General features: G+C 50.5%; 1 protein-coding gene across 3 annotated transcripts in view; it reads right to left on the bottom strand.

Moving 5' to 3' along the window:
• Positions 1-1,170: 1,170 nt before the first annotated feature.
• Positions 1,171-24,485, bottom strand: part of EEF2K (eukaryotic elongation factor 2 kinase) — a 61,078-nt gene continuing 37,763 nt past the window's right edge. For all 3 annotated transcript variants that reach the window (XM_004780031.3, XM_004780033.3, XM_004780034.3), the window contains 12 exons: positions 22,366-22,515; positions 22,078-22,210; positions 21,708-21,835; positions 20,781-20,982; positions 18,662-18,729; positions 15,560-15,637; positions 14,656-14,718; positions 13,472-13,606; positions 13,130-13,315; positions 9,644-9,768; positions 5,684-5,862; positions 1,171-4,409 (listed from right to left, as the gene is read on the bottom strand). In XM_004780031.3, the coding sequence (XP_004780088.1) occupies positions 4,300-4,409; positions 5,684-5,862; positions 9,644-9,768; positions 13,130-13,315; positions 13,472-13,606; positions 14,656-14,718; positions 15,560-15,637; positions 18,662-18,729; positions 20,781-20,982; positions 21,708-21,835; positions 22,078-22,210; positions 22,366-22,515 (1,557 nt within the window). In that variant the 3' untranslated portion in view covers positions 1,171-4,299. The remainder of the gene's footprint in view (positions 4,410-5,683; positions 5,863-9,643; positions 9,769-13,129; positions 13,316-13,471; positions 13,607-14,655; positions 14,719-15,559; positions 15,638-18,661; positions 18,730-20,780; positions 20,983-21,707; positions 21,836-22,077; positions 22,211-22,365; positions 22,516-24,485) is intronic.

Raw genomic sequence — 24,485 nt, 5'->3', positions numbered from 1 at the left:
ACCCTTCTGTTGTCCTTACCTAGGGATCTTTGGCTGACTCTTCAAGTTTTAAGAATGGGGCTCTAAAAGGTGTGGGAATTCCTGTCGGTGTGAGTGGGGTTTGGGGTCTGAGGTCCTTCCGCTGAGGGGCTACCTCCAGCTAGGTTCATTAGGAGGGAAGACCTTTTTAACTGGTCATTGCAGACTCCCTAGGGGTCTCTCCAGTTGCCTGCGCTCTGCCAGCAGAGTCCAAGGCAGGCTGCCAATGCCCAGCAGCAGAGGGGGGAGAGGCGGCTGGTGAAGCCTTTACACCCAATATGGTAACTTCCCCCTTAACCTCTTTTCTGTAAAGCAGCCAGACTCTCTGTCTGCTCTGCCTGGCCTCCCAGGGTTCTGCAGGGTGATGGACAGGAAGCCAGCGGCCTACAAGCAAAGGTGAGCTGGTCTGCTCCCTTGTCTTTCAACTGACCCTATATTTTTAGCCCCGTTTCACTTCCCCTTCCCCAGGTTCCTGGTACTAATGCCTCACCCTTTGGGGTCAGCAGAGTTCTCAGCGCTAATCCAACTATAATCCCTCCGCTTTCCAGCCGCATGGGCTTCTGCCATTAAGAAAATCTCTTTCCCTGTCACTTTAATGGGGCCTCAGGAGCCAATGGACCTAAGCGTGTGACTTCAATGCACTATGCTTAAGTTCAAATTACTTTAAGTTAAAAAAGCATTAGTTTGAAAACCAAATGAACATACCAGTGACCAAGATTTTCTTAAATTCTGGATCACAGAGCATCTCTAATGTGCATTATCTTCTTTGAGGTGGATGACAACTCTGAAATATAAAGGATTATCCTTTCTGTCTTATGGATGGGAAAAACGGGGGAAAAAAAGAGAGGTTCACACACTTTAAAGCAAAAGGACCACATAGGGCCAAATCTAGACAAAATTAAAAAAAAATTAGAATTTATTAGAAATATTAAAAATCAGGAGAACCTGCATTCACACATCCGATCTCAACAGCTCTTGAAAGACTGGGAAATGGGGCAACATGGTGCCCACACCCTTCCCGTGGTGACAATCACTTGGGGCTGAATCCCAGCTAATCCTTTCAGATACGGCCTGTCTCCCCACCTCCCCCCAACTCCACAGCTACTTCATCTAGTCCACCACACGGTCCCTGGTTACTAGGAGACATTTGAATTCGAAAGGGAAAACAAAGAAACCACTTTATTTGAAAAGACCATATGGAACTGAATACATATGCAAAAATAAATTCGAAACACAGGCCACTCCCCTGGGCCCCACCCAGGGTCCACCTTGACTAGGTTAAATGGTTACCTTGAGAGTAGAAATAGGAGTAACAGGCACAAATCCATGCAGAGAAAATGCATATTTTGTCTCCTTTCCCCCCCGCACAAGCTGCATATGCCTTTGTAAACATGTGTCCATTTGTAAAGCAAGTCCAGTACCACAGACACATGTGCTGGGACAAAAGGAAGTTATTAAGATAGCACGGAGGGTGCTTTACCTGGCTTGGTTCCCCAAGTTTGCATTTGATGAGGAATCCCCACAGTGCCTCAGGGGAAGGCAGAGGGGGGCAGTTTTCAGATGTCCAGGGGTTTGAGATTTTTTTTCCCCTCTTACATCCATAAAGTCTGCTTTAAAAACAAAACAAAACAAAAAAACCCCAAAAAACCCTACAGCAAACCTGAAAGGGGCATTATACTCTAATCTAATTTTAAATTTTATTCCCAGGATCCTCTAAGTAACAGCAGCTTTCAAATCCTAGCTGTAGCTAGCTGCTAACCAGCAGGGTCACTGCGAGAATTTATCTTTCAAAACCTTGGTTTCTCCATCTGTGATGGAAGATACAGGACATATCCCAGACTTTGCTGATCTCCTGAACCTGCTTCCTGCCCTTAAAGATGGTCTCTGATGTCTTCCCAGTTGGGCTGGAAAGTCCTGGGGTTGGCTTTTGTTTCTGCATGCCCAGATCTGTGGGGATGGGAGGGGAATGCCCTCACCAGCTTTAGCAGGCACCAAACTAGGTTTTGAAGGTGGGATAAGCTCTTCTCCTGGCTCAGATCAATCTGGGCATCACGCAGATCACTGGACTCTCACTGGTCTTCAATAAGCATTGCTAAGCTCTCTATCCAGGCCATCCCAGCCTCCTGGAAGAGAAGCTGGCTGAGTTAAGGGCGTGGAGGTGCGTGGGTTGGAACTGGAGGAATGACACTGTAACCCAATGGGGATAACACATCATTAACTGGGAGGAAGACACAGAGCCACGGATCAGGTGCTGTGACTAGGGCTGGCTCTCCGTTTGCTCACACATTTATCTCCAAGGGCTTCCTCTGCCAAGGCACTGTGTTTTTGAGCACTGGGAGCTGAAAAACTGGTATTGCTTTTGACTTCCGGGCGTACTGCAGTAACCCCCTAGTCAAGGCTTAGAGCCGAGTGGGCAAACCACTGCCTAGGCAGGCTGTTTTGGTAAGAAAAGTTTTACTGGAACATCAGCCAAGCTCTTTCATTTACATGCTGTTCCTGGGTGTTTCTTCACTACGATAGCAGGGTTGAGTAGTTACCACAGAGACCCCAGGACCTACAAAGCCAATGATTATTTACTACCTGGCCCTTTACAGAAGGTAAGAAGTTAGGTCACAATCAAGCCGTTTCTCACTTACATTTACGTATGCAATTTAACTAACTGTATGCACTGGTTTAAAACACACAAACGAAAAACCTAACGTAAGCCACCCCCTTGATGGGCTGCAAATGAAAAAGAGGTGATCAGTCCCCACTTGGAAAGAAAGCTGGTTGTGGTGAATCCATACACAAAAATGAGGGAAACTGTAATTTACAGATGTTCTAAAGGATTTTTTTCAAGGGTAATTCTGAGCCTGCTTGATTTTTTTTTTCCCCTAGTGCACACTCTGAACTTTGGAACCAAAGGTTCAAATGCTGGCACAGGTTCGCGACTCCACAGCACTTAACAGTAATGTGTTGAAAGAGCTGTTTTAATGGACAGATAAGAAGGGTTTGTAGGTCACGTTCTGCTTTTGTTTTGTTTTGTTTTCATTTTTAAGCACAGAAAGAGAGGCCGCTTCAGCACTTGGGCTTGATCAAAGCAGTGTGTTCGCTTTGCCTTGACACACCCGCTGAAATCATACTAATATTAAATCTTACTCCTTTTCAAGGGAAAGCTCATTAAATACAGAGCCACATCCTGGCCCTGGGGAAACTACTGGAACTAATGAGTGTTTATAGTTCTTGCCCTCTCATCCTCCAACATTTTAGACAAATCTCAAGGGGTTGCTGCTGAAGATGATCCTGCTGCAATCTGCAAGAAAATCAGCGCAGCTTCAAGCAGAAAATGGCAAGGACAGGGGCTGGGGACAGAGCCTACATAAGAATGTCAGAATGTCAGGTGCTAAGGAACCACAGAGGAGCACTGTACAGAGATCCTTGGGTTAAACACTGTGGATGCTGCCACTGAGATGTGAAGTTACATATGTCTGCTTGGAGGAAAGGCTCCAATTCCAAACAGCTGTCCTCACACGTTCAAGATCTGAGGTGCACCCACTCCTACACTAGCTGGAGAAGTTAGAGGTAGTAAATGTGTGCATTCAAAAAAAAAAAATCAAACCTGCTTTATAAAGCCCACTGTAAAATGCATGCGGAAAATGGAATTTGGCTGTATTCCAGAAAATCAGTTGCATTTGGGAAGAAAATTAAATGAGATTAGTGAACGGTCCGTGTGGAGGCCTTTGCCAAGCGCGGAAGGGGGCCTGGGTACTGTGCAATCGCACATCCGCAGAAGGATGGCATGCGCGCTCCCAAGTGCTCTGAGAGGTAGGGCGCCGCACTAAGTCATGAAAATCCACACCCCATGGAAAGCTACGGTGCAGCTCTGCCTTCCCCATCACAGCTCAGGAAACAAGTTCTGTGGGCCTGATATTTCATTTCAGTTCAGCTTGAAAACACCAGCGAGCAAAGCCCAAAGTCCTATTTTTAACCCATGGCAGAAAAGCACTTTCTTATAGCTCATGAAAAAAAATAAAAAATAAAAAATAAAAATAAAAAATGGGAGTGGGGGCTTTTTCAATCCCCGCTCCCCAAGATGCTGCCCTAAGGGGCAGCTGTAGTGTCTTCGCTAATGGCAAAGACATTTTCAAGAGTCAGACAATGAAATACAAAAGTTGATGTACAACACACTCAAACTACTTGCCCCTCCCCTCCAAACACCCCCTCAGCAAGGCAGTAAGTCTTTTTTCCCTCCTGTCTCCGCGCTTCTGCTGGCGGCCGGCCGGCCGGGATCTTCCAGGCAAGCTACTCCTCCATCTGCGCCCAGGCCTCCTCCGCCTTCTGGTAGTACTGGTTGGCCAGCCGGCCCTTCATGGCTTCCATCGCGGCCTCGGCTGCCTGCGTGTACAAGTCGCCTGAAGAAGAGCAAAGTGGGGCACAGAGCGGTGAACCGCCTGCTGTTTCCGCCAGGTCCCCCCAGCCCCACCCCCCACCCCCTGGGAACTACCATCCTCAATTACCCCTCATCCCTTTAGAGCTCGCAGACCCTGCCTGGCCAATCAGAGCACCCTTCCGATTCCCACCAGGCCTTACGGACTTCCGCATAGCCAATCAGACATCCAGACTTAAGCACAGCCAATTAGAATAAGCCATCTCCATGCGCTCAGTGATTGGTACAGAGGTGGGTGGGTGGGGTTCCATTTGAGCCAATGAGCACCAGGCTGGGGATTCTGACAAGACTAATTGGGAGGAATGCATGGAAGGGGGAGAAATAAAGTAGAAGCAGCAAAGATTATGAACAGCCTCGTGTCAGGTCTGGAGAGGTTTTACTTCCAAGAAAATTTGTGCAACACGTATAAAAACACTTGGTTTTCTGAATTTAGAAATTTCACATAAGGATTATAGAATTGCATTATAGATCATAGAATTGCATTATAATAATTGCATTATTATTATTTGCTTAGGTTTTTTTTTTTTAACTTTTAAACTTTTAAATTTAGGCTCGTCCTATGGAATCAGGAGGTCAGTATGTTTATTATGTAACAGAAAAAAATATATATATATAACGTGCAGATCAACAGATGTGTGGATAAACAAAACACGCTGTATCTGTATGCTGGGATATCATTTGGTAATTAGAAGGAATGACGTACAGATGCATGCTACAATATGGGTGAACCCTGAAAACATGATGCTGAGTTAAGCCAGATACAAAAGACCACGTACGGTATGATCCCATTTATATGAAACATTTAGGTAAATTCATACCGACAGGCAATAAGCTGGTGGCTGCCAGGGATGGGGGTAGCAGGGAAATGGGGAATCACCACTAACAGGTGACAGAAATGTTCTGAAATTAGATAATGGTGATGGCTGTACCACATGACGAATATACTGAAAGCCACTGAACCATACACTTAAAAATGATGTATTTTATGTAATAAAAGTGTCCGTTCAATTTTTAAAACTGCAGAAATACCAAACTCCTAATATGTAACCATTAAAACAAAAGCGTTCATCTGCCTACCAGCTCCATAGAGCGGTAGGAATCTCACTCCTCTCCAATGAAAGAAGAGACTCAGTCTTGTGTCTCGCTGTAATTCCCACTGAGGCAGGAATTACATCCCTCCCGGCCCAGCTCGATCTCCCCCACCCCCACCCCACCAGGGGCAGCCCAGTCAGGCCCTACCTGATCTCTGTGGGTCCTTCTCGAGCCCGCAGCCGCCAGTGAACAGCATCTCCGCCTCCCTGGCCAGCAGCGTGTACCGAGGCTCATCCTGCATCCCGTCATACTCACCGCCCTCGTCACAGTCCGTCATCTCCAGGGCAGTGCTGTACCAGTGCAGAGCCTCTGGCCAGTCCTGGCACCTTCCAGGACATGGAAAGGAAAAGTTAGATGTTACCATGGTAACAGGCAAGAGGGAGGAGGTCCATCAGCAGGAGGGACACGTCAGGGATCCCAGCGGGGCCACCACCTATGACTCATGACCCCCAGTGCCCAATGCTACCACATCTAAGGGCTGTCATTCATACTGCAGATTGACATATTAAGACAGCAGTCAAGTAGCTTTCCCTAGCAAGGCTGGTGTATTCCACAGTTTTCCAACAGATGTGTTGAGGGGGGTTGTTTTTCTAGTTTGTACAAAGTCACACTCTGGGCTAGCATTAGCAGTGGCTGGGACACCAGCCAATCCGCCCTATGACTCAAGCAGGAGAAGAGGTGGGTGGGGGACCTTTTGCCAAGGCCTCTGCCGGTGCTGGCCAGCTCTGGCTCTCCTCCAGCACAATCTGGGGCTCTCCCCCAGAATAGCGGGCTTCTCTCTCTGCTTCTGCCCCTCTACCCACAACTCTTTCTCCCACTATAGCACAAGAACGGCCAAGCCACCAAGGGCAGACCTGTTCCACCCACATCTGAACAACACAAAATACTGAGCAAACAGGGCCGCGGGCTCTTTTCTTGGAGTGTACTAACTATGTGAGTAACTATTTATAGCACATGAGGAAAGAGCAAAGAAAGATGCAGATAAGAAAGTCTGTGGGTCTCATGAAATGTTCCAGGAGCCACAGCGCCAGTGCCTTGCTGGCCTCTCCTCTGAGGCCTTACCTCATACCTCACCAGGGGCCACCCCTGTCTTCACTCCCACTAACCTTCCTCCACGCTAGACTGGCTGGGCCCCCTTCTCTTCCCTGAACATGCGAGACCCCATCTGCCCCTTGGCCTTTGCACCTGCTGCTCCCTCCGCTTGGAGCGTTCATTCTCTGCCTTTCCACACCTGACTCCCCATCCCCCCAACCTCGGTTCCTATGTCACCTCTTTGGAAGCATCATCCCCAAACACCTCATTTCCTACAACCACCCCAATCTGCAATTCTCCTGTTTATTTCTTCACTCGTTTATCATGGTTTCTGCTGGCTAGAACATAAGCTCCAAGAAGACTGGAACTTTGTTTTGTCCACTGTTGCATTCTCGGGGCCTGGCAAATAGCTCAGCCTCCCTCAAGGAGGCCGAAGGAATAAACACAACCACGTGGCTGGCTGGGATGGGGTTCAGGAGAGAACACCGATTCCATCTTATTTCACAGAAAGGGCAAATCATCTGAAAATGATCGGTGACATACCTGACAAACTATGGCTTTAGCAGTGGACTGGAAGCCACCATACTACGTGATCTCACTCTTTTCAGCTTTGCCCCTCCCTGGTCTAGAAGGGCAAAGCAGAACAGCCCCAAATGCATTACATGGGAAAGAGGAGAAAGGAACTAATCTCTGCCCAACCCCCACCCCACCCCACTCTACCCCGAGTGGTCAGGGTGCCCCCCCTGCCTCAGGACTTCCAAGGACTTTTCCTTCCCGTCTTAAGTGGTAACTTCTGAGAAGGCTTGAAACCACAGAAAAGCAAATTTGGGCCTACATGGGGCCCTGCCTTACCCAGAGCTGGCCCTTAATTAACGCTCCCTGAATGGAAGAGGCTGGAACTGCTTGGAATGAGGAAGAAGAATAAGAAAATGACTATAGCAGAAGCTATAAAAGAAAATCGTGATAGATTCAACTATACGAATATTAAAAACCAGTTGCCCCAAACCCAGTAATGATGGCCAACAAGTAGAAATGTGGCCCCCCTCCCCCCACAGGGATGGCAACCAGCCCTGAAAAACATTTTTCTTTTCTTTTTTTTTAAAGAGAAGCAGATGCCTAAGAATTGATAGCTTTAACATTAAAAAATTCTTAACAGGGGAGCCTGGGGGGCTCATCCATTAAGCCTCTGCCTTGGGCTCAGGTCATGATCTCTGGGTCCTGGGATCGAGCCCCGCATCGGGCTCCCTGCTTAAGTGGAGAGTCTGTTTCTCTCTCTCCCTCTCCCTCTTCTGCTCCCCCTGCTTGTGTGCACACTCTCTCTCAAATAAATAAATAAATAAAATCTAAAAAAAAAGTTCTTAACAAATCAAGAACAAAACAAAACACTATCATCTTGAATAAAATGTAAACAAAAGGCATGAGGAGAAAACACACAGAGGAAAGCCTTCCTAAGGACCTCAGAGACCAATCTGCAATGCCCACCTCCAGCCCCTCCCACCTGTGCCAGCCTCCCCCCCTGCACTCCGTGGGCACCATACATGCTGGCATTGGACCTGACGTAACCACAGCATGTCTTTTTTGTTCACTTCCTCTTCGTGCCAGTGGAGCTCTGAGTCCACTGAGATGCCGGCTGTGCTAGCTAGGTGACCACAGGCAAGTCCCTTCCCTCTCAGACCTAGCTGAGTCACCCACACCACGGGGCTCAGAAGACCCGCTCTGAGTCCCAGAGAGCTGCTGGTTCACTCACTCAACTACTAAGCCAGGCCCCATGATAAGCAATAGGAGAGGCAGGGGACACGATTCTTACTCTCAATGAGATAAAATCACAGACATGAAGCTACGGTCCAAGTAAAAAGGGGCATTATTGTCACACAGTAGCTATCTGGTCAGTTTTGGGGCTGTGGGATCCACAGAACAGGAAGGATGCTACGTATCAAGACATTTTAGACACTGAGAGCTGCATATGACACGGCTACCGTCCGTGGGCAGGGAGGGGAGATGAGACCTTGACCCAAAGAGAGGGGAGGTTCCAGACTGCTCCAACCCTGTAGGAGCAGACAATGGACATGCCTGCCCTGCTCCCGTCCAGAAAGCCATGGACTCCCAAGGACAGCAGGGGTGGCTGTGACCCAGTGGGAGCCACAGGGCTGGGAAATGGGTCCCTTGACCAGTTCAATCCCTTCAAATGATCTCCACTGTTGGAACCTCAGGGACTTCCCACTGGCTAAGCCAAGGAGATGAGGTGAAGCTGGGCTACCCTTTCTTCCTCCCACTGCAGAAACCAGTCCCGACCCCTGAGCCCGAGGGCACAACTGGAAAAGTGCTGGCACCCCCAGGGTTGTAGCCTCCTGGGGACTCAGAGCCACTCTGGAAACTCGCACTAGGCCTGAATCACCCACAGCCAGAGCTTCCTTCCTTTCCTCTCTCGCTCCGAAGTGAAAAACAAAAATAAAAGTAGAGAGACGCCTGGGTAGTTTGATCTGTTAAGCGACTACTCTTGGTTTCAGCTCAGGTCATGATCGCAGGGCTTGTGGGGTCAAGCCCTGCACTGGGCACCACGCTCAGCAGCGAGTCTGAGAGTCTCTTTCCCTCTCCCTCGGCACCCCATCCCCACTCTCTTTCTCAAAAAAATAATAAAGAGTAAATAAAAATAAATAAAAGTATTCTTTAAAAAAATAAAAAATAATAAATAAAAATAAAAGTTAGAAAGAGGAAACTATAACCACCCTTAATCCTATCATCTAGGGCAACTATTCTGGTGCAAAAAGCAAATCCTTTCTTCGCACAATGGCTAAGAGGTCTGTCATTTACCTCCTGCTATGGGCCACGCACATTGGGAATTACAGGCATCTCTCAATTAATCCTCCCACAACCACCTGGGATACAGGATCTTTAATTATTCCCATTTCATACCAGGAAGAGGCTAAGATCAAGGAGGAGAAATGACTTACCCCCAGCAAGAGACTGGGAATGGGGGAGCCAAGCCCAGAACCCGGGTCTGTGCTGATACTGAGGGGAAGCCCCCACCTGCAGCCCAAGATCCCACCAGCACTACCTGAGCGAAAGCCACAGTACCTGTCTGGGCTGAGGTTCTGGCCCGTGTCAAAAGCCCGAGCCACCAGGATCATGGACTGTCTGTCGCCAGCTTCGGCCGCCTTCAGTAAGTATTCGAATCCTTTGGTTTTATTCTCTTCTGTATCCTGTTAATACAAACCAAAGAGGGGAAGAGAGACAGCAAGAGAGAGCATGAGAGGGGAGAAGTCAGAGAGAGAAGCAGACTCCCCGTGGAGCTGGGAGCCCGATGCGGGACTCGATCCAGGGACCCTGGGACCATGACCTGAGCTGAAGGCAGTTGCCTAACCAACTGAGCCACCCAGATGCCCTATGTATTTATTTTTTAACTTTAAAAGTTTTTAACGGCTTTATGGAGATGTAATTCTCATACTGTACAATTCATCCATTTAAACCCACAATTCAGTGGGTTTTAATATATTCACAGAATGTGCAACTATCACCATTATCAATTTCAGAATATTTTCATCAGTCCAAGAAGAAACCAAAACAAAACACCTCCACCATCACCTCTCAAATGCCCCATCTCACCCAGGCCTAAGTAACCACTAGCACACTTTCTGTCTCTAGAAAGTTCTCTATTCTGGATACTTTGTATAAATGCAATCACGCATTACCTGGTCTACTGTGCTTCGCTTCTTTAACTTAGCATAAAGCTTTTAATGTATCAGTGGTTTGTTCTTTTTACGGCCAAATGTTAACAGTCCACTGTATGGATAGACCACATTTTATTCATCAATTGGTGGGTGTCTGGTTTGTTTAAACCTTTTGGCTACTGTGAAGAAGTACTGTGACTATGAACATCTGTTACAAGTTTCACGCAGATGTGTGTCTTTATTCTTTTGGGAAGATACTTCGGAGGGGAACTGCTGGGTCACATGGAACTCTAAGCCTAGACTTTGGCGGCGCTGTCCAACTGCTTCCCAGTGTGGCTGCCTCATGTTCCAGTCCCACCAACTGCCTATTCCCACCTGCTTCCCTGCTGCTCCCCCAAGATGCTTTTTTTTTCTAAAAAAGATTTTTTTTTTAGATTTTATTGACTTGACAGACAGAGATCACAAGGAGGCAGAGAGGCAGGCAGAGAGAGAGGAAGAAGCAGGCTCCCCGCTGAGCAGAGATCCCGATGCGGGGCTCGATCGCAGGACCCTGGGATCATGACCTGAGCTGAAGGCAGAGGCTTTAACCCACTGAGCCACCCAGGCGCCCCTCTCCCCCAAGATGCTTTTAAAGGCCAAGTCAAGGTCACAGTACTGTTCAAAAGCTGCTCTGTGGCTTCTCACCTCACTTTTGAGACAAATCCCAAACCCTCATATCAGCTCATGAGGCCCTTCTCAACCTTGGGGCTTCAAGACCACCACCCACTGTCCCCATATGCAGCCTCCTCTACCATACTTTGGCCAGCACGTGGCTGACCAGCTAAAGGCTACGTTTCTTTGCCTCCCCTGTAGCCAGAACCTGTGTCCTAACACAAGACGTCTATGCGGCAGCCGTTCTGTCACATGCTCTGTCTTATTTTTTCCCCCAGTGTATTCGAACAATGCTCGGCACAGGAAGTGCTCAATAAAGGATAGTTATTTTTAATTCTTTGGAAAGATTTTATTTGTTAACTAAGGTTTGTACTACATCCTTCCCCACCTGCAAAGTTTGCTCCATGAGAGCAGGAACCTAGGACAGGGCCAAGTGTAGGAGACTCAAAAAGCAAGTATGGAATAAATGAATGTGTCAGCAAGAACACAACAATAAAAAGGTTCCAAAGAAGGGGGGCACTGGATAAAGTGGGTGATGGGCTTTCGAGAACACACAGCAGCTTCTCAGGGCTCAGGCCTGTCGTTTTACTTGCTAAGCCATAAGTCTGCTGGGACACAGTTCACTCCCTGCCTGCCTTCCCAGTCCTAACCGCAAAGCTCTGTCCAACCCCACTTCTGCTAGGGGAAGTGCCAGCATCTGCTCACCAGAGACAGGCCGTGGGGATGCCTATCGGTGGGGAAACTGAAACGGCTTCTCAATCCTTCTACAAGGTTACCAGCGCGTGGTGTGTTTCAACAGCCTGAGGTCACGGGAGACGTTCCCCCAGTCCTAGCTGCTCACCACTCATTCTGGGCTTTGAGATCACTTTATTTGGGCCTCAGATCTTTCTGAGTGTCTTCTCTGTGCCAGGCTTGGAGACAGACGCTGGGAATACAGGCCAAAGGCAGCTGTATCCTAGAACCAGCTCTGTGCTCTTATGACAGCCGACTGGAATTATCAGGAACTCTCTTCCTTGAAAGATTTTATTTATGTACTTATTTATTTTAGAAAAGGGAGAGCTCAGGACGGGCAGCAGGAGAAGGAGGGAATCTTAAGCAGGCTCCACACCTAGTACAGAGCCAACAGCGGGGCTCCATCTCCCAAGCCGGAGATCGTGACCTGAGGTGAAATCAACGCTTAACCCCTTACTCAGATGCATAACCAACTGAGCCACCCAGGCACAGCTTAAAGATTTTATTTCCAAGTAATCTCTACACCCAACATGGGGCTCAAACTCAAAACCCCAAGATCAAGTGTCACACACTCCACTGACTGAGCCAGGCGCCCCTCCACAGATCAGAGTCTGATAGTTCTTTTTGATAAAAAGAAAGAGATGGAGAAAATATAGATAATGCAGATAAAACTTAAAAGCATGTCCCATCTGTAATCATGACATGGGGACTATTTAAAATAGTATTTAAGGGGCACCTGGGTGGCTCAGTGGGTTAAGCCTCTGCCTTCGGCTCAGGTCATGATCTCAGGATTCTAGGATCGAGCCCCGCATCGGGCTCTCTGCTCAGCGGGGAGCCTGCCTCTCCCTCTCTCTGCCTGCCTCTGCCTACTTGTGATCTCTCTGTCAAATAAATAGATAAAATCTTAAAAACAAGAACAACAAAATAAATTAATTAAAATAAAATAAAATAGTATTTAAATGATTCATTTTATTTAAACTATTAGTATTCGAACCATCAGTATTTAAAACTCTGATCTGATTCAGCAAAGAAGTTGCTCACGTCTGACTGTCCTGTCTGTCACTTCTGCTCCCCCTGCCTGGGGGACTCCCACTCAGCTTTTAGGTCTAACTCAGAGGTCACCTTATTCATCTGTTCTGCAAGTGTACTCGGAGTACGTACCGTGTGTCAGGCTCTGTTCTCACTGCTGGGGACACAGCTAGTAACCTGCTACCAGGAAGCCTCCACTGACCCCGCGACACCCACTCGGGGGCCCTTCTCCACCTGCTTCCCCACAATATCCTCTGCTTCTCCCTTCACACAGGGTCCTAACTGCCTAGAAACTGTCACCTTGGCCCTGTTCTCCAGGGGCAGAGCCCAATCTCACCAGCTCCAGCTAACCGGCTTTGCCTGACCCAAACTGGGGCTCAGGAAGTTTCTGGGGCATGCACAGACCCGCAGGGTGGGGAGGATGATGACCGAGCACCCCCCCCCCCCCCCCCCCCCAAGGCTGGGTCCCTGCCACCCCCACCTTCAGAGAGACATCAGCCAGGATGTGGTGGGGCAGCTGGCAGCACATGAGCCCCAGACCCACAATGGCCTCCAGCTCGCCCAGCTCGGCCGCGTGCTCCAGGTGGAAGACGGCTGACTCGCGGTCCCACGCCTCGTCCTCGCAGAAGCGCCCGCCCTCATGGTAGCGCGCCATGGCCAGATGCACCTGCCGCACAGACTTGGGTGTTGGCCCGGCTGCCTGGGCCGCTGCACGCCCGGGGCCGCCCAGCCAGCCCGCAGGAGGAAGGGATCAGCGGGGCAGAAGCACGGGCTGGGCTCCGGGTCAGTGGCAAGAGGGCTCCGAGACGGGCATCGCTGGTACCTTCCCCAGAATAGACTTCCCGATTTTCTTCTCCAGGTCCAGACCATTAAGCCTCTGCACTTCCAGGGCCACGGCGGAAGGCCTCGGCAGGTGGAGGCGGGAGGGGTTAAGGAGATTCCACTTGTCCACGCAGACCTGCAGGAGGGAACAGGGCCGGAGGTTCACAGGTCAGGGAATGCGAGGCGGGGACGCAGGGGCCATCCCCAGCCGTCGGCCGCTCCTACTGCACGAGCCTGGCTGGCAAGAGGCCTTAAGGTATCAAATTTTCTTGGACAAACACGGCTCCATTTCTAATCCCTCAAATCCTGCCAATTTATGGGCGTCGAGGGAGTATCACAGCACAAAGGCCAGCAGACACACTGCAGCCGTTCAAAGCGTCTCCCCTTCATCTATCAAGCAGGGTTTGGTTGGGGAGGTTGGACCCTAAGCTGCCCCGCTGGCCTGTGACCGATACAACACACCAGAAAAGTCTGACTTCAGACCCTGCCACAAATCCACTCCGCTTGCCTCTGTGCACTCACACGAAGCTCTGGGGAACGGGTTTGGAAACACATCGTGCCCCCAGCTAGACACTCTCTTCCGAAGGTCTGCACAGGACAGAGCCAGGCAGCGGCCTGTCCGTGTGCAATGAACACCCTGCAGGGCACACGGCGCCCCCACGACAAAGAAGGGCCTGCCCCGATCGTCCACAGCACCACGGTTGAACCCCCTCCTCAGGTTGAAGCGGAGACCTTGTCCAGGCGGTAAATACCGCGTGGTGTAAGCGACCTGTGTAGAGACACTTGCTGGCTAACCCGGGGGGGAAGCTGCTTAAGATCTCAGTTTTCTCATATGTAAAACGGGGATGAATTAACGTCAGCCTGTCTCTCTGGGTGGTTGCAAGAAGTAAATTAACTAATGCTATGACGTCACACGGGCATAACTTTGACGTGTGAGCTGTGGCCCTTATAAACCACCCTCCAGGACGGGCTGGTCTACTCCTCTATTCCTCTCCACAGATGCCCCGGTGGCCCGCCCAGGTCAGGGGATCAAAAAGCATACGCCAAGGCGACTGGTTTCTTTGCAAAATCTTCCTTCAGCTGGTGTGTGAGGCGCCTGGGCAGGGAAGAGTGACAGGACTGGGGAAAGAGAGGCTGCAAAAGGCAAGCCCGCAGCCACGGCCAGGACGCCTCGGGGCGCATTACCCGTCCGGAGCTGCCCAGGCTGTCTTCGTCCGACTCGTACCTCCGGTTACCGTTTGAGTGGCCCTGAGGGAAGAGGAGGGGAGAGTGAGCCACAGAGCAGCTCCCCCTCCCAAGAACCGGCCCCTGCCTCACCTCCAGGGGAAACCTCGTAGGGGACAGCCCCGCCCTCCCCATCCAGGGGACTCTCCTCCCAGGAACCCTCCTCTTAAGGGACAGGACTGTCCCCTAGGGAGGGCAGCTGGAACTCATGTGCGCCAAGCAGAGAGGATGCTGGGTAACAAGCAGGACTCTTGTGCCTGTGTGCCCACAGCCTTGCCCTCACCCTCTCTGTGCGCACAGATGGAAATGACTCAACGGCACAGGACTGTGGCAGACGAGCACGAAGACAACCTCCTTCCTCTTACCCAAGCCCCCCTGACAGTCTCACTTGCAGTAAGAAAACTGAGACCAAAGGGTTCCCGGCAAGCCTAGTGTGAAGGCTTAGGCTCCACGCTGGCACAAGGCAAAACCTCTACATGAAAGACACTGCCACAGTCACCCCTCCCCAGGATGCTGCGGGGTGGCCCTCGGAACCTGTCCTCTGCCGGAGAGACAGAGGAATACCGTGTGGGAAGCTGGGGAGCCTACTCAGCACCATCCCGGCCCAGCAACCAGAGGTTCCAGCTCTGCCGTAAGAGCAGTCCAACATTTCTCAACCCTAATTCCCTTCCTTGTCCCCTTACTAAACTTTCTGGTCCACATGACCCTGTTTTATCTTCTGCCCTGCATTTATTTGGATCTGAAATGATCTCGTGTATCCGTGTATGTTCTCAAGACCACTCACGTCCCCATCCCCCACTCTTCCATTCTCCTGGACAGTGGGGCACTAGAACGCTCCGGTCTCGTTTCTCTGGGGGATCCTTACATGTTCGCGGGGCTCTGGGTCATCCAGTTCACCCCTCTTCTCACTGGGGTAGCCACTGTCTCCACTGTTTTCAGAGTCCTATGGAGAGAAGATGATTCTAGGGTCTCAGTGGTCCTCTGAGTGGTGGTGGCTTCTGCACATCCCAGCCATTTGCTCTTTCTCCCTTGTTCTATCACCTCAGTTAACACTCTCCTCCTTCTGCCCTCGCTGGGTGGGTGACAAGGGAGCAGCAGAGAGCTTGGGCTCTGGGGCCAGACCGTCTGGGCGCAAGTCTGAGCTTTGTGACCCACCAGCTTGGCACGGGGCACCTGTTTCCTTAGCCATGGGATTCATGGGGCACCTACATCGAAGGATGGGGATGAAGTGAGGGGCCACCCACCGAGGATGTGGCACAGCAAGTGCTAACAGCAGCTCACCCATTTCACAGGCAGAAAAACAAAGGCTGGAGAATGCAAGAGGAGCCACGGACACAAATGTAGCGCTGAGAACAATATTTACTACAGTGAAGTCCTCTACCCAAACCGGGACATGTTTTTTATTCTTCTAGATATTTCAGAATCTATAAAACTTCAGTCATTTGTCTACTGGCGTCGCATTCCGGCCATATCCGCAAGTCACCTGCATCCCTCTCCCACTCATACTTTCAAGTCTCCTCCTTTGTTCTACTAAGAAGTATTTAAAACATGCCACTAAGAACAGAGAATACTAAAATGAGCTCCCGTGCACCCATCGCCTGGCTTTGTCAGCTCCTAACATGAGGCCTTAGTTACTTCAGATCTTTTATTCTTTTTTTTTAAATTTTTTTGCTAAAGATTTATTTATTTGACAAAGACACAGCGAGAAAGGGAACACAAGCAGGGGCAGAGGGAGAGGGAGGAGCAGGCCTCCTGCTGAGCAGGGAGCTGGATGCGGGGCTTGATCCCAGGGTACTAAGATCATGACCTGAGCCGAAGGCAGATGCTTAATGACTGAGCCATGCAGGTGCCTTGGATCTTTTATTTTTAAATGAAATTAAAACATTACTGCTGGGATGCCTGGCTGGCTCAGTGGATAAAGCCTCTGCCTACGGCTCAGGTCATGATCTCGGAGTCCTGGGATCGAGCCCTGCACCAGGCTCTTTGCTCAGTGGGGATCCTGCTTCCCCCTCTCTCTCTGCCTGCCTCTCTGCCTACTTGTGATCTCTGTCAAATAAATAAATAAAATCTTAAAAATAAATAAATAAATAAGATCTTTATAAATAAATAAATAAATAAATAAATAAATAAAATAAAAGAAGTTTGGTGTCACCGGCATAAATGGGTCCCTCTCCTCAGCCTCTGGTCTGGCCACGAATCCCGGCGCCCGGAGGAGCTGCATATCCTGACGACGCCCTGCCCTTGTTTCTAGAAGCACGGACTTCTCTACCTCCCCTCAAGGCTTTTATTCTGTGTGAACTAAAAGGCTACTCTGGTTTCTTTTTTAAAATCTCAATTTTTAAAACTGAGATATAATTTACAGCATGTGATGGAAGTGTTGGTGGTGCTGAGTGCAAGCCTGCTTTTGAAAACGGAGGGCAGGCCGTACCCAGGGGCTCCGGGGAGCCGGCTCCTCCCGACCTAGGGGCCCTCCTCCCACCCTTTGGACTCAGTCCCTCCTTGAGCAACACAGAGCTCACAGCTGGGTTCTGGGACCCCGGGCAAGGCAGCCAGCCTTCCCGAACCTGTTTCCTCCTCTGAGAGATGCAGGGGATACTACCCACTCCAAGAAGGAGAAAAGCAGCCCAGGACAGCGGCAGGACAGAGGGTGGGTTCGAGGCCAGAGGCCTGGATTTGAACCGTGGTTCCATCACTGAGTGACTGGGACCAAGTGGTTGAACCTTCCTGTGCCTCAGGGTCCTCATCTCTCAATCAGGGATCAATCACGACAGCATTGCCCTGGTAGCTGCCAAGATCAGGGACAAGAAGCAGGGGGCGGGGCGCCTGGGTGGCTCAGTGGGTTAAAGCCTCTGCCTTCGGCTCAGGTAGCCCCACGTTGGGCTCCAGGTGCCTAAGGGACAGATGGGAGACAGGTTTCTCACCTTACTAATCTTTTGTACCTTTTCAACCATGAGAATGAATGAGTTATTCTGAACGTCTAAAATTTGTTCTAAGTCTAGAATGAAATCTACTACAAAAGAAACAGAAAGGGGTGACTGGGTGGCTCAGTTGGTTAAGCGTCTGCCTTTGGCTCAGGTCACGATTCCAGAGTCCTGGGATCAAGCCCCACATTGGGCTCTTTGCTTAAACAGGGCACCTGCTTCCCCCTCTCCCACTCCCTCTGCTTGTGCTCTCTCTCCATCAAATAAATAAATAAAATCTTTAAAAAAAAGGGGGGGGGGATAAAAAATGGTTCTACCTCATGGGTTGCTGGGGCTTAAAGGAGAGGATCTATCAAGCTCTTAGAACAGGGTCTGCCCAGAGTGATGATTCCATCATGTTGGCTACTCTTACTTTTTTCTTCCCCCAAAATCTCTGAAAAGCAGTCAAGAGTGAACCTGAACCTTTGGAGCAATCCCAGAGCGGAGCTTAAAGGGCACCTGAGGTCTGTGCAAGGGTGACGTCTCTGCAAAGTCGATTTTTAAAATTCCTATGAGTTTTGAACACCGTAACACAGGTTCGCGTGAATGCAAATGGGATGCCTTCAGCTTCCTACGTCGGATGAGCCCGAGGCTGCCGGAAACCTGTCCTGTTTATCCAGCCTGAGAGCATCGCATCAGACTGTGCTGTAAGTTACTCGTCTGAAATGCAGGACCGTTCCCTCTCCCAGGACAGCTGTCCGCACGCACGTGGCCAGACCAACCCAAGGCTGAGCTCGCTTGCCATTTACCAGAAGGTTGCACTGTTGCTAACTGCGATTCCCTTTTCTCTAACCATCTCCGAAAACTGTGGTGGAGCCAGCTTGTCTCAGAGGACATAGCCGCCCCGGCCAGGAGGCTGGGAGTGATCTGCATTCCTCTGTGCCCACAGGCAGTGCCTGGGGCCGACCTAGGCTGACCGCCTCTGGATCGGAGGATTCAGCCTTGGTCCTGACTGGCAGGAAGTCCATTCCCCCCAGGCCTGCTCCCTTGGGCCTTCTCCAACCTACCCGGTGGTTGTCCAGATGGTCGTGGTCTCGGGGTGCCATGTTGTCAAGGTCACTGAACACAGGCCAGTCTGGGCAAGAGAGAAAACAGATCATATGAGGGCTCTACCAGCAGAACTGCTTAAAGACCAACTACAGCCTAGAACAGAAAGCACCTGCCACTAGGCCTTTTTTCATTTTAAAATTTTGTAAGAAGATACAAAAATGGGAAAAGAATGTTGTCAGCACCTAGAGGCTACAGTTCTTCCTCAAGAACTTATGCAGAGTTGGGGTGCCTGGACGGCTCAGTCCGTTAAGTGACTGACTCGGGTTTCAAATCAGGTTGTGATCCCAGGGTCATGAGATCAAGTTCCTCATCGGGCTCCACATTTAGCACCGTCTACTTGGGACTCTCCCTCTGCCCCTCCCCCTGCTCTCTCAAAGAAAGAACTTACTCAAAGTCTGCCACTTGCTAGCTGTGGGGTCCTGAGCAGGCAGCTTAACCCCTGTGCCTCCTCAAAGTTGTAATGCAAATACCGTTGTGCAATGTGCTTAGAGCACATGAACCTGGGCCACGGCGGGCCTTTGAGGAGCAGGTATGAAAGCACAACAGCCATGTGTGTATTTGGGGCCCCAGGAGTAGCTGCAGGTCGGGGAAGCTTCATAAGGCTGAAAAACCAACCACATCCTTCCCAGTCATTCCCAGTTTCTCTCTCCCATCCTGAGCTTCCACAGCCATATCCAGCTTGCCTCCTTTTTTTATGTGGTTGTTAAGAATGGTTTTTCTATTTTAAAGTGGTTCTAAAAATTTAAAAGAATAGTATCTTGAGATATGTGAAAATTACACGAAATAGAAAATTCAGTGTCTTCATTGAAACAAGGCCCTACCTAGTCATTTGAGTACCATGGCCATGTTCACACTGCTAATGCAAAAACCATTATGTCCCACAAAGTCCAGAAGATTGACTCTCTGGTCTTTTAAGAAGTCTGTCAACTCCTGCCTCAAAATGGGGCACCTAGATGGCTCAGTGGGTTAAGGCTTTGCCTTCAGCTCAGGTCATGATCTCAGGGTCCTGGGATCGAGCCCCGCATCGGGCTCTCGGCTCAGCAGGGAGACTACTTCCTCCTCTCTCTGTGCCTGCCTCTCTGTCTGCTTGTGATCTCTGTCAAATAAATAAAATCTTAGAACAAACAAACAAACAAACAAACACAAAACTCCTGCCTCAAGCTATACCTAAGGTCTTCTAGTGGACATGTCTAAAAGGCTTCTTTGACACTAAAATCTCGCTCTTCTGCTCCTCCATGGCCTCCCCCAGCTGCACAAATGGCCACACCACCCTTGATGTTCTTCAGATCAAAACCCTCCTGCAGACCCTACATCCACATTGTCAACAACCACTGTCACTTCAACTTCGGGAACAAGGATTCCATTTTCCTTCTCTGACCTATTCATATGATGTTCACCGATTTCTGAATATTGGAATTTTGCAGATGCCTGCAAAAACCCTATTGATTGTGACAGTATTCTTTTAGGATACTACTAATCTTTGTCCGTACCTTATTTAGAACTTCTGTACTGTGTATGTATGTATGTATGTATGCATGCATGTATTTATTTTTTAAAGATTTTATTTATTTATTTGACAGAGATCACAAGTAGGCAGAGAGGCAGGCAGAGAGAGAGAGAGGAGGAAGCAGGCTCCCCGCAGAGCAGAGAGCCTGATGTGGGGCTCGATCCCAGGACCTTGGGATCATGACCCGAGCCGAAGGCAGAGGCTTTAACCCACTGAGCCACCCAGGCGCCCCATACTATATGTATTTATTTATAAGTGAGCTTGGTATGTAGGTTTTTTTTGTTTGTGTTTTTGCTGTTTTGTTAAATTTTGGTATAAAGGTTTTGCTAGTTTCATAAAAGACGCTGAAAAATGTTCCCTTGTTTTCTAAAATTAGAGTTGTTTCTATACCATCTACACTTGTGTCTTGAAAACGTATTCAGTGAACTCACTCATAAAACCACGTGGGCCAGGACCCTTTTTGGTTAGCATATCTGATTTCCTAACATAAGTGAAAGCCAGTTTAGCAATGTCCTTTCTGGTGCCTGTCCCCTCCAAGCACGATGACCAGGGATCAAAGTATCACTCACGGAGCTGGTCCAGTTTCTGGCTGTGTGGTGTGGCTGAAGACGGGGAAGAAGGGAGAGAGTCAAAAGTCACGTCACTCATGTTCTCATCTCCAGAGTTCTCTGAAAGGCGAAGGAGCAGTGGGGGGCGACTCCCAGAGAGGGTCCTTACTCGGGGGCTCCCACACTTTTCCTCTGTCCCCCTCAAGATGGTCTTCGCCGATTGCTGGAGAATTAACAGGGACACCCGTGTCACACAGGAGCCCTTTGGCGAGTGAAGGGCTCTTCCAGTTGTGTGTTGTCTGTTTGAACCCTGAAGCCCTTTTATTCAACAGCTCCCATATACACCTGTTTAGGGACTGGCAGGAAATCTAAAACAATCAATGGGGGGTTAAACCAAAGGGCTCTAAAAACGGGCATCTGGTACAGGAGTGCAAAGCCAGCCAGCATTCCCATTGTGCTGACCATACTCCACAGCCCTGAACTGGGGAACATGTGCCACCATATATCCAGAATCCCAAGCTGGTCTTTGCTGACAGTCGCTCATATCTGATCAAGGTAATGGCAGAGGGGGTGGGTACATCCTGGACCCAGCAAGGTGCCCGAAGATCCAGGTCCAAGTCTAGTCCAGCCATCTGTCAACATGCCACACAAATACACATACCACACACCTTTCTCACTCTTTCTACACACTTGTTCTCCTCACTCTGGTCAGAAGAGGTCCAATCACGTAGACCCCAGTTACTGTGTTAGTGGGGACACTTGGAAGGGCTTTGTGCACTGATCTAGGAGGATGAGGGGCACAGATGAGGCTGAGTTCCTTCTGGCCCTGAAACTCTTCAAGTAAGTAAGCATCACAGGGCCTGGGCTGCCATCACGGAGAAGCAGGGCTTACTGGCCTGGCAGTGGAAGGGCCCGGTCCCTCCGAGCAGGTTCCCATGGGGCACCCACCAGCAGCTTGGTGTTCTGGTTCACGGCGTCCGTCTCTCTTGGCGAGAGGTCAAAGGGCGCGAGGCCCATGCTCTTGCAAATCCGGTTGCAGGCATGAGAATAGAAGAAGAGCGCCATGCCCCGGACACCTACAGACAGAGCAGGGAAGTCTGGAGCACGGCCTTGCTGTGTGACAGGGGAAGGGCAGTGCCGGGCACCTTAACTGTGACAAGGGCAGGCGTGGGACACGCTGAAGTGGCGGGTGGGAGGCGTCCCAAGCTTCCATCCCCACCATCTTGGAAAAGCCAATGAAGCTATGAAGAGCTGGGAGATTTGTAGGGGGCAGAGGGAGTGTGATCTCCATGGAAACAAGCTGGCTTTCCCCACCTACCTAGGTTACCATCTCCAAAGTCAGTGCCCTTCTCGGTGTGGATCTGCGGGTCCGTGTAGAGGTCGCCCACACCCTGGATGTCTACCACAATCAGCTGATGCCCAGAACGCTCAAACGTGAAGTGGCTGAAGGCCTGGGGGGCCGGGTACAGAAGAGCAAGGTGACTGACTGCAACAGACCAGGGTGTGGTCTGCATGGATGCAGGTCAGCCACCGCTCCATGAGGCTTGAGGACCCTCTGGGCTGAGACCACACACCCACAGGGACCCTCCCCATCCAGGGGCCTCACCTGTGGTGTCAGGCGCATGTTGTCATCGCGGACAAAGCCCGAGTTGGAGTTGTATTTGATGTACTTGCCCTCGATATAGTGCTCCAGGTGGAAGAGAGGCTTGCCGGGTCTGTCCCTCAGCTCCACCACGCACATCTGCATGATGTCCACCTGGTGGGAGGGGGAGCAGGTCAGGCAGGATCCAGCAGCACTCACCTCTGACAGCCGATTGGAGCAGAGGGCTCGGCGGAAGCTAGCCTGCCCGGGCTCCCATCCTGGCTCCCTCAGTTATCAGCTCTCCGCAGCTCCGGCTGCCAGCCATCCCCAGGATCCCCTTTCCTTTTGAGAATAAAAACCCCTGTGATGGTCTAACTGCGTCTCCACAGAGTCCCTATGTTGTTGACCTCCTGGCCCTCAAAAGTGACGGGATTAGGTGGGGTCTTTGGGAGGACCTAGGTCCTGAGGGAGGAGCCCTCATGAATGGGATTGGGGCCCGGATAAGGGACCAGGCAGAGCTCCTTCGCCACTTCCGCCACATGAGGACACAGCAAGGGGACACCATCGAGGAACCAGGAGAGAGACCTCACCAGAACGTGATCATGCCTTGCTTTTGGACTTCTCAGCCTCCTAAGCATAAATTTCTGTTGTTTGTAAGCTGCCCCGTCCGTGGTACTTTGTTAGAGCAGCCCCGAGGGGTTCTAGACAACTCCCATGGGAGTGCTAAGAGGATACACAGCCATCCAGTAGGAAGGCACTGTGCAGCTTCCCTGGTGGCTAGGTGCAGCCACGTGGCCAAGCCTGGCCAAGGACGGAACTCCAACAGCGAGGACAGAACTCCAACAGCCCCCACCTCTGGCCGCCCCAAGGCTGTAGAGCGCACACCTGCCAGTGGGGCCAACCTAGCCACATGGTCCATGGCCACACCCCAGAGGAAGGCAGGGCAGGAAGACAGAAGGAACTGGGTGCTTCTGGAGGACTCAAGACGGCTGGCACCAGCCCACCCTGAACCCCACCCAACCCCTGACCAAAGCAGAACTGTCAGATGAGAGAGAAAGAAACCATGTTGTGTTGGCACACATTGATAGGTCTGTGCGTGAAGCTCGGCCCACACGGCTTACACTAATATCGTGCATGTGGACTAACTGTGCCTCAGTTTCCTCGCCTGTGGGATGAGGATCTCACACTTAGGGTGAGGATGAAACCTGATGGTACAGGAGTCTATCAACATGTGCTAACGTGAGTATTACTTGTGGATACGACTCTAGAGAGCCGTATACATCCAACCATAAAGGATGGCTCTCTCCCTGCTATGGGGAGTTAAGACATTCCTTGCTGAATTTTTTTTTTAACCAAACACTTGGCATCGGTACGCAGAAGGACATGTGTTAAGTCCTGTGAATGGTTTGTAAAGTGGGGTTGGAAAAACGTGAGACCGTACCCATGGCACCCCAGCCCCCTCAACGACACCCACAGCGGAAGGACCCAGGTCTGGGTTTCCCAAGGAAGCAACCATCCAAGGAACTGTGTGGCTGGGTCACTAGACAGGCCGATGACAGCTGCAGAGGTCGACGCGGCCCCAAGCAGAGAACTGCCCCAAACGTGGCCTCAGTTCCAAGAAACAGCCTAAGGGGAAGGAGCAGCTGGTTCTCGGAGGTTCTCACCCCAAATACTGACTCTATTCTTACGAGGAAGTCTATGGTGAGGCCACGTACTGGCCAGCAGGCAGTTAACGAGGGGTAGCCGGCTCCCCCCTCAAAAAGCTCTGCTCCTTTCCCTTCCTCAATTCCAACCAACCACATTATTTACTGAGCACCTGGGCACTGTGAGACAGAGTGAACAAGGCACGAATCCCCTGCCCCTGGGGGAGAAACGCAATATTAACCTCAGGGACAAGACTCTTCCGGAGAGTGCCAACTGCTCCAAGCAAGAGGAACGAGAACAGACAGAATGAACTGACAGGACAGCACGGGAAAGGATACTTCATTTAGGATGGCCTGGGGCGGCCTTGCTGAGCAGGTGACATATGAGCTGAGACCTGAACTGTGAGAAGGAACTCACCATGCAGGGATGGAGCTGGGGTTGGGGAGGGCAAGAAGCGACGACAGGCGTGGCACAGCCAGAGCAAAGGTCCTGAGGCAGGA

Source organism: Mustela putorius, unplaced genomic scaffold (genome assembly GCF_011764305.1).
Source record: "Mustela putorius furo isolate JIRA1106 unplaced genomic scaffold, ASM1176430v1.1 tig00004041_pilon_pilon_pilon, whole genome shotgun sequence".
Classification (NCBI taxonomy): Eukaryota; Metazoa; Chordata; class Mammalia; order Carnivora; family Mustelidae; genus Mustela; species Mustela putorius.
The sequence above is the reverse complement of the archived record's forward strand: the minus strand, read 5'-3'. Positions and strand labels throughout refer to the sequence as shown.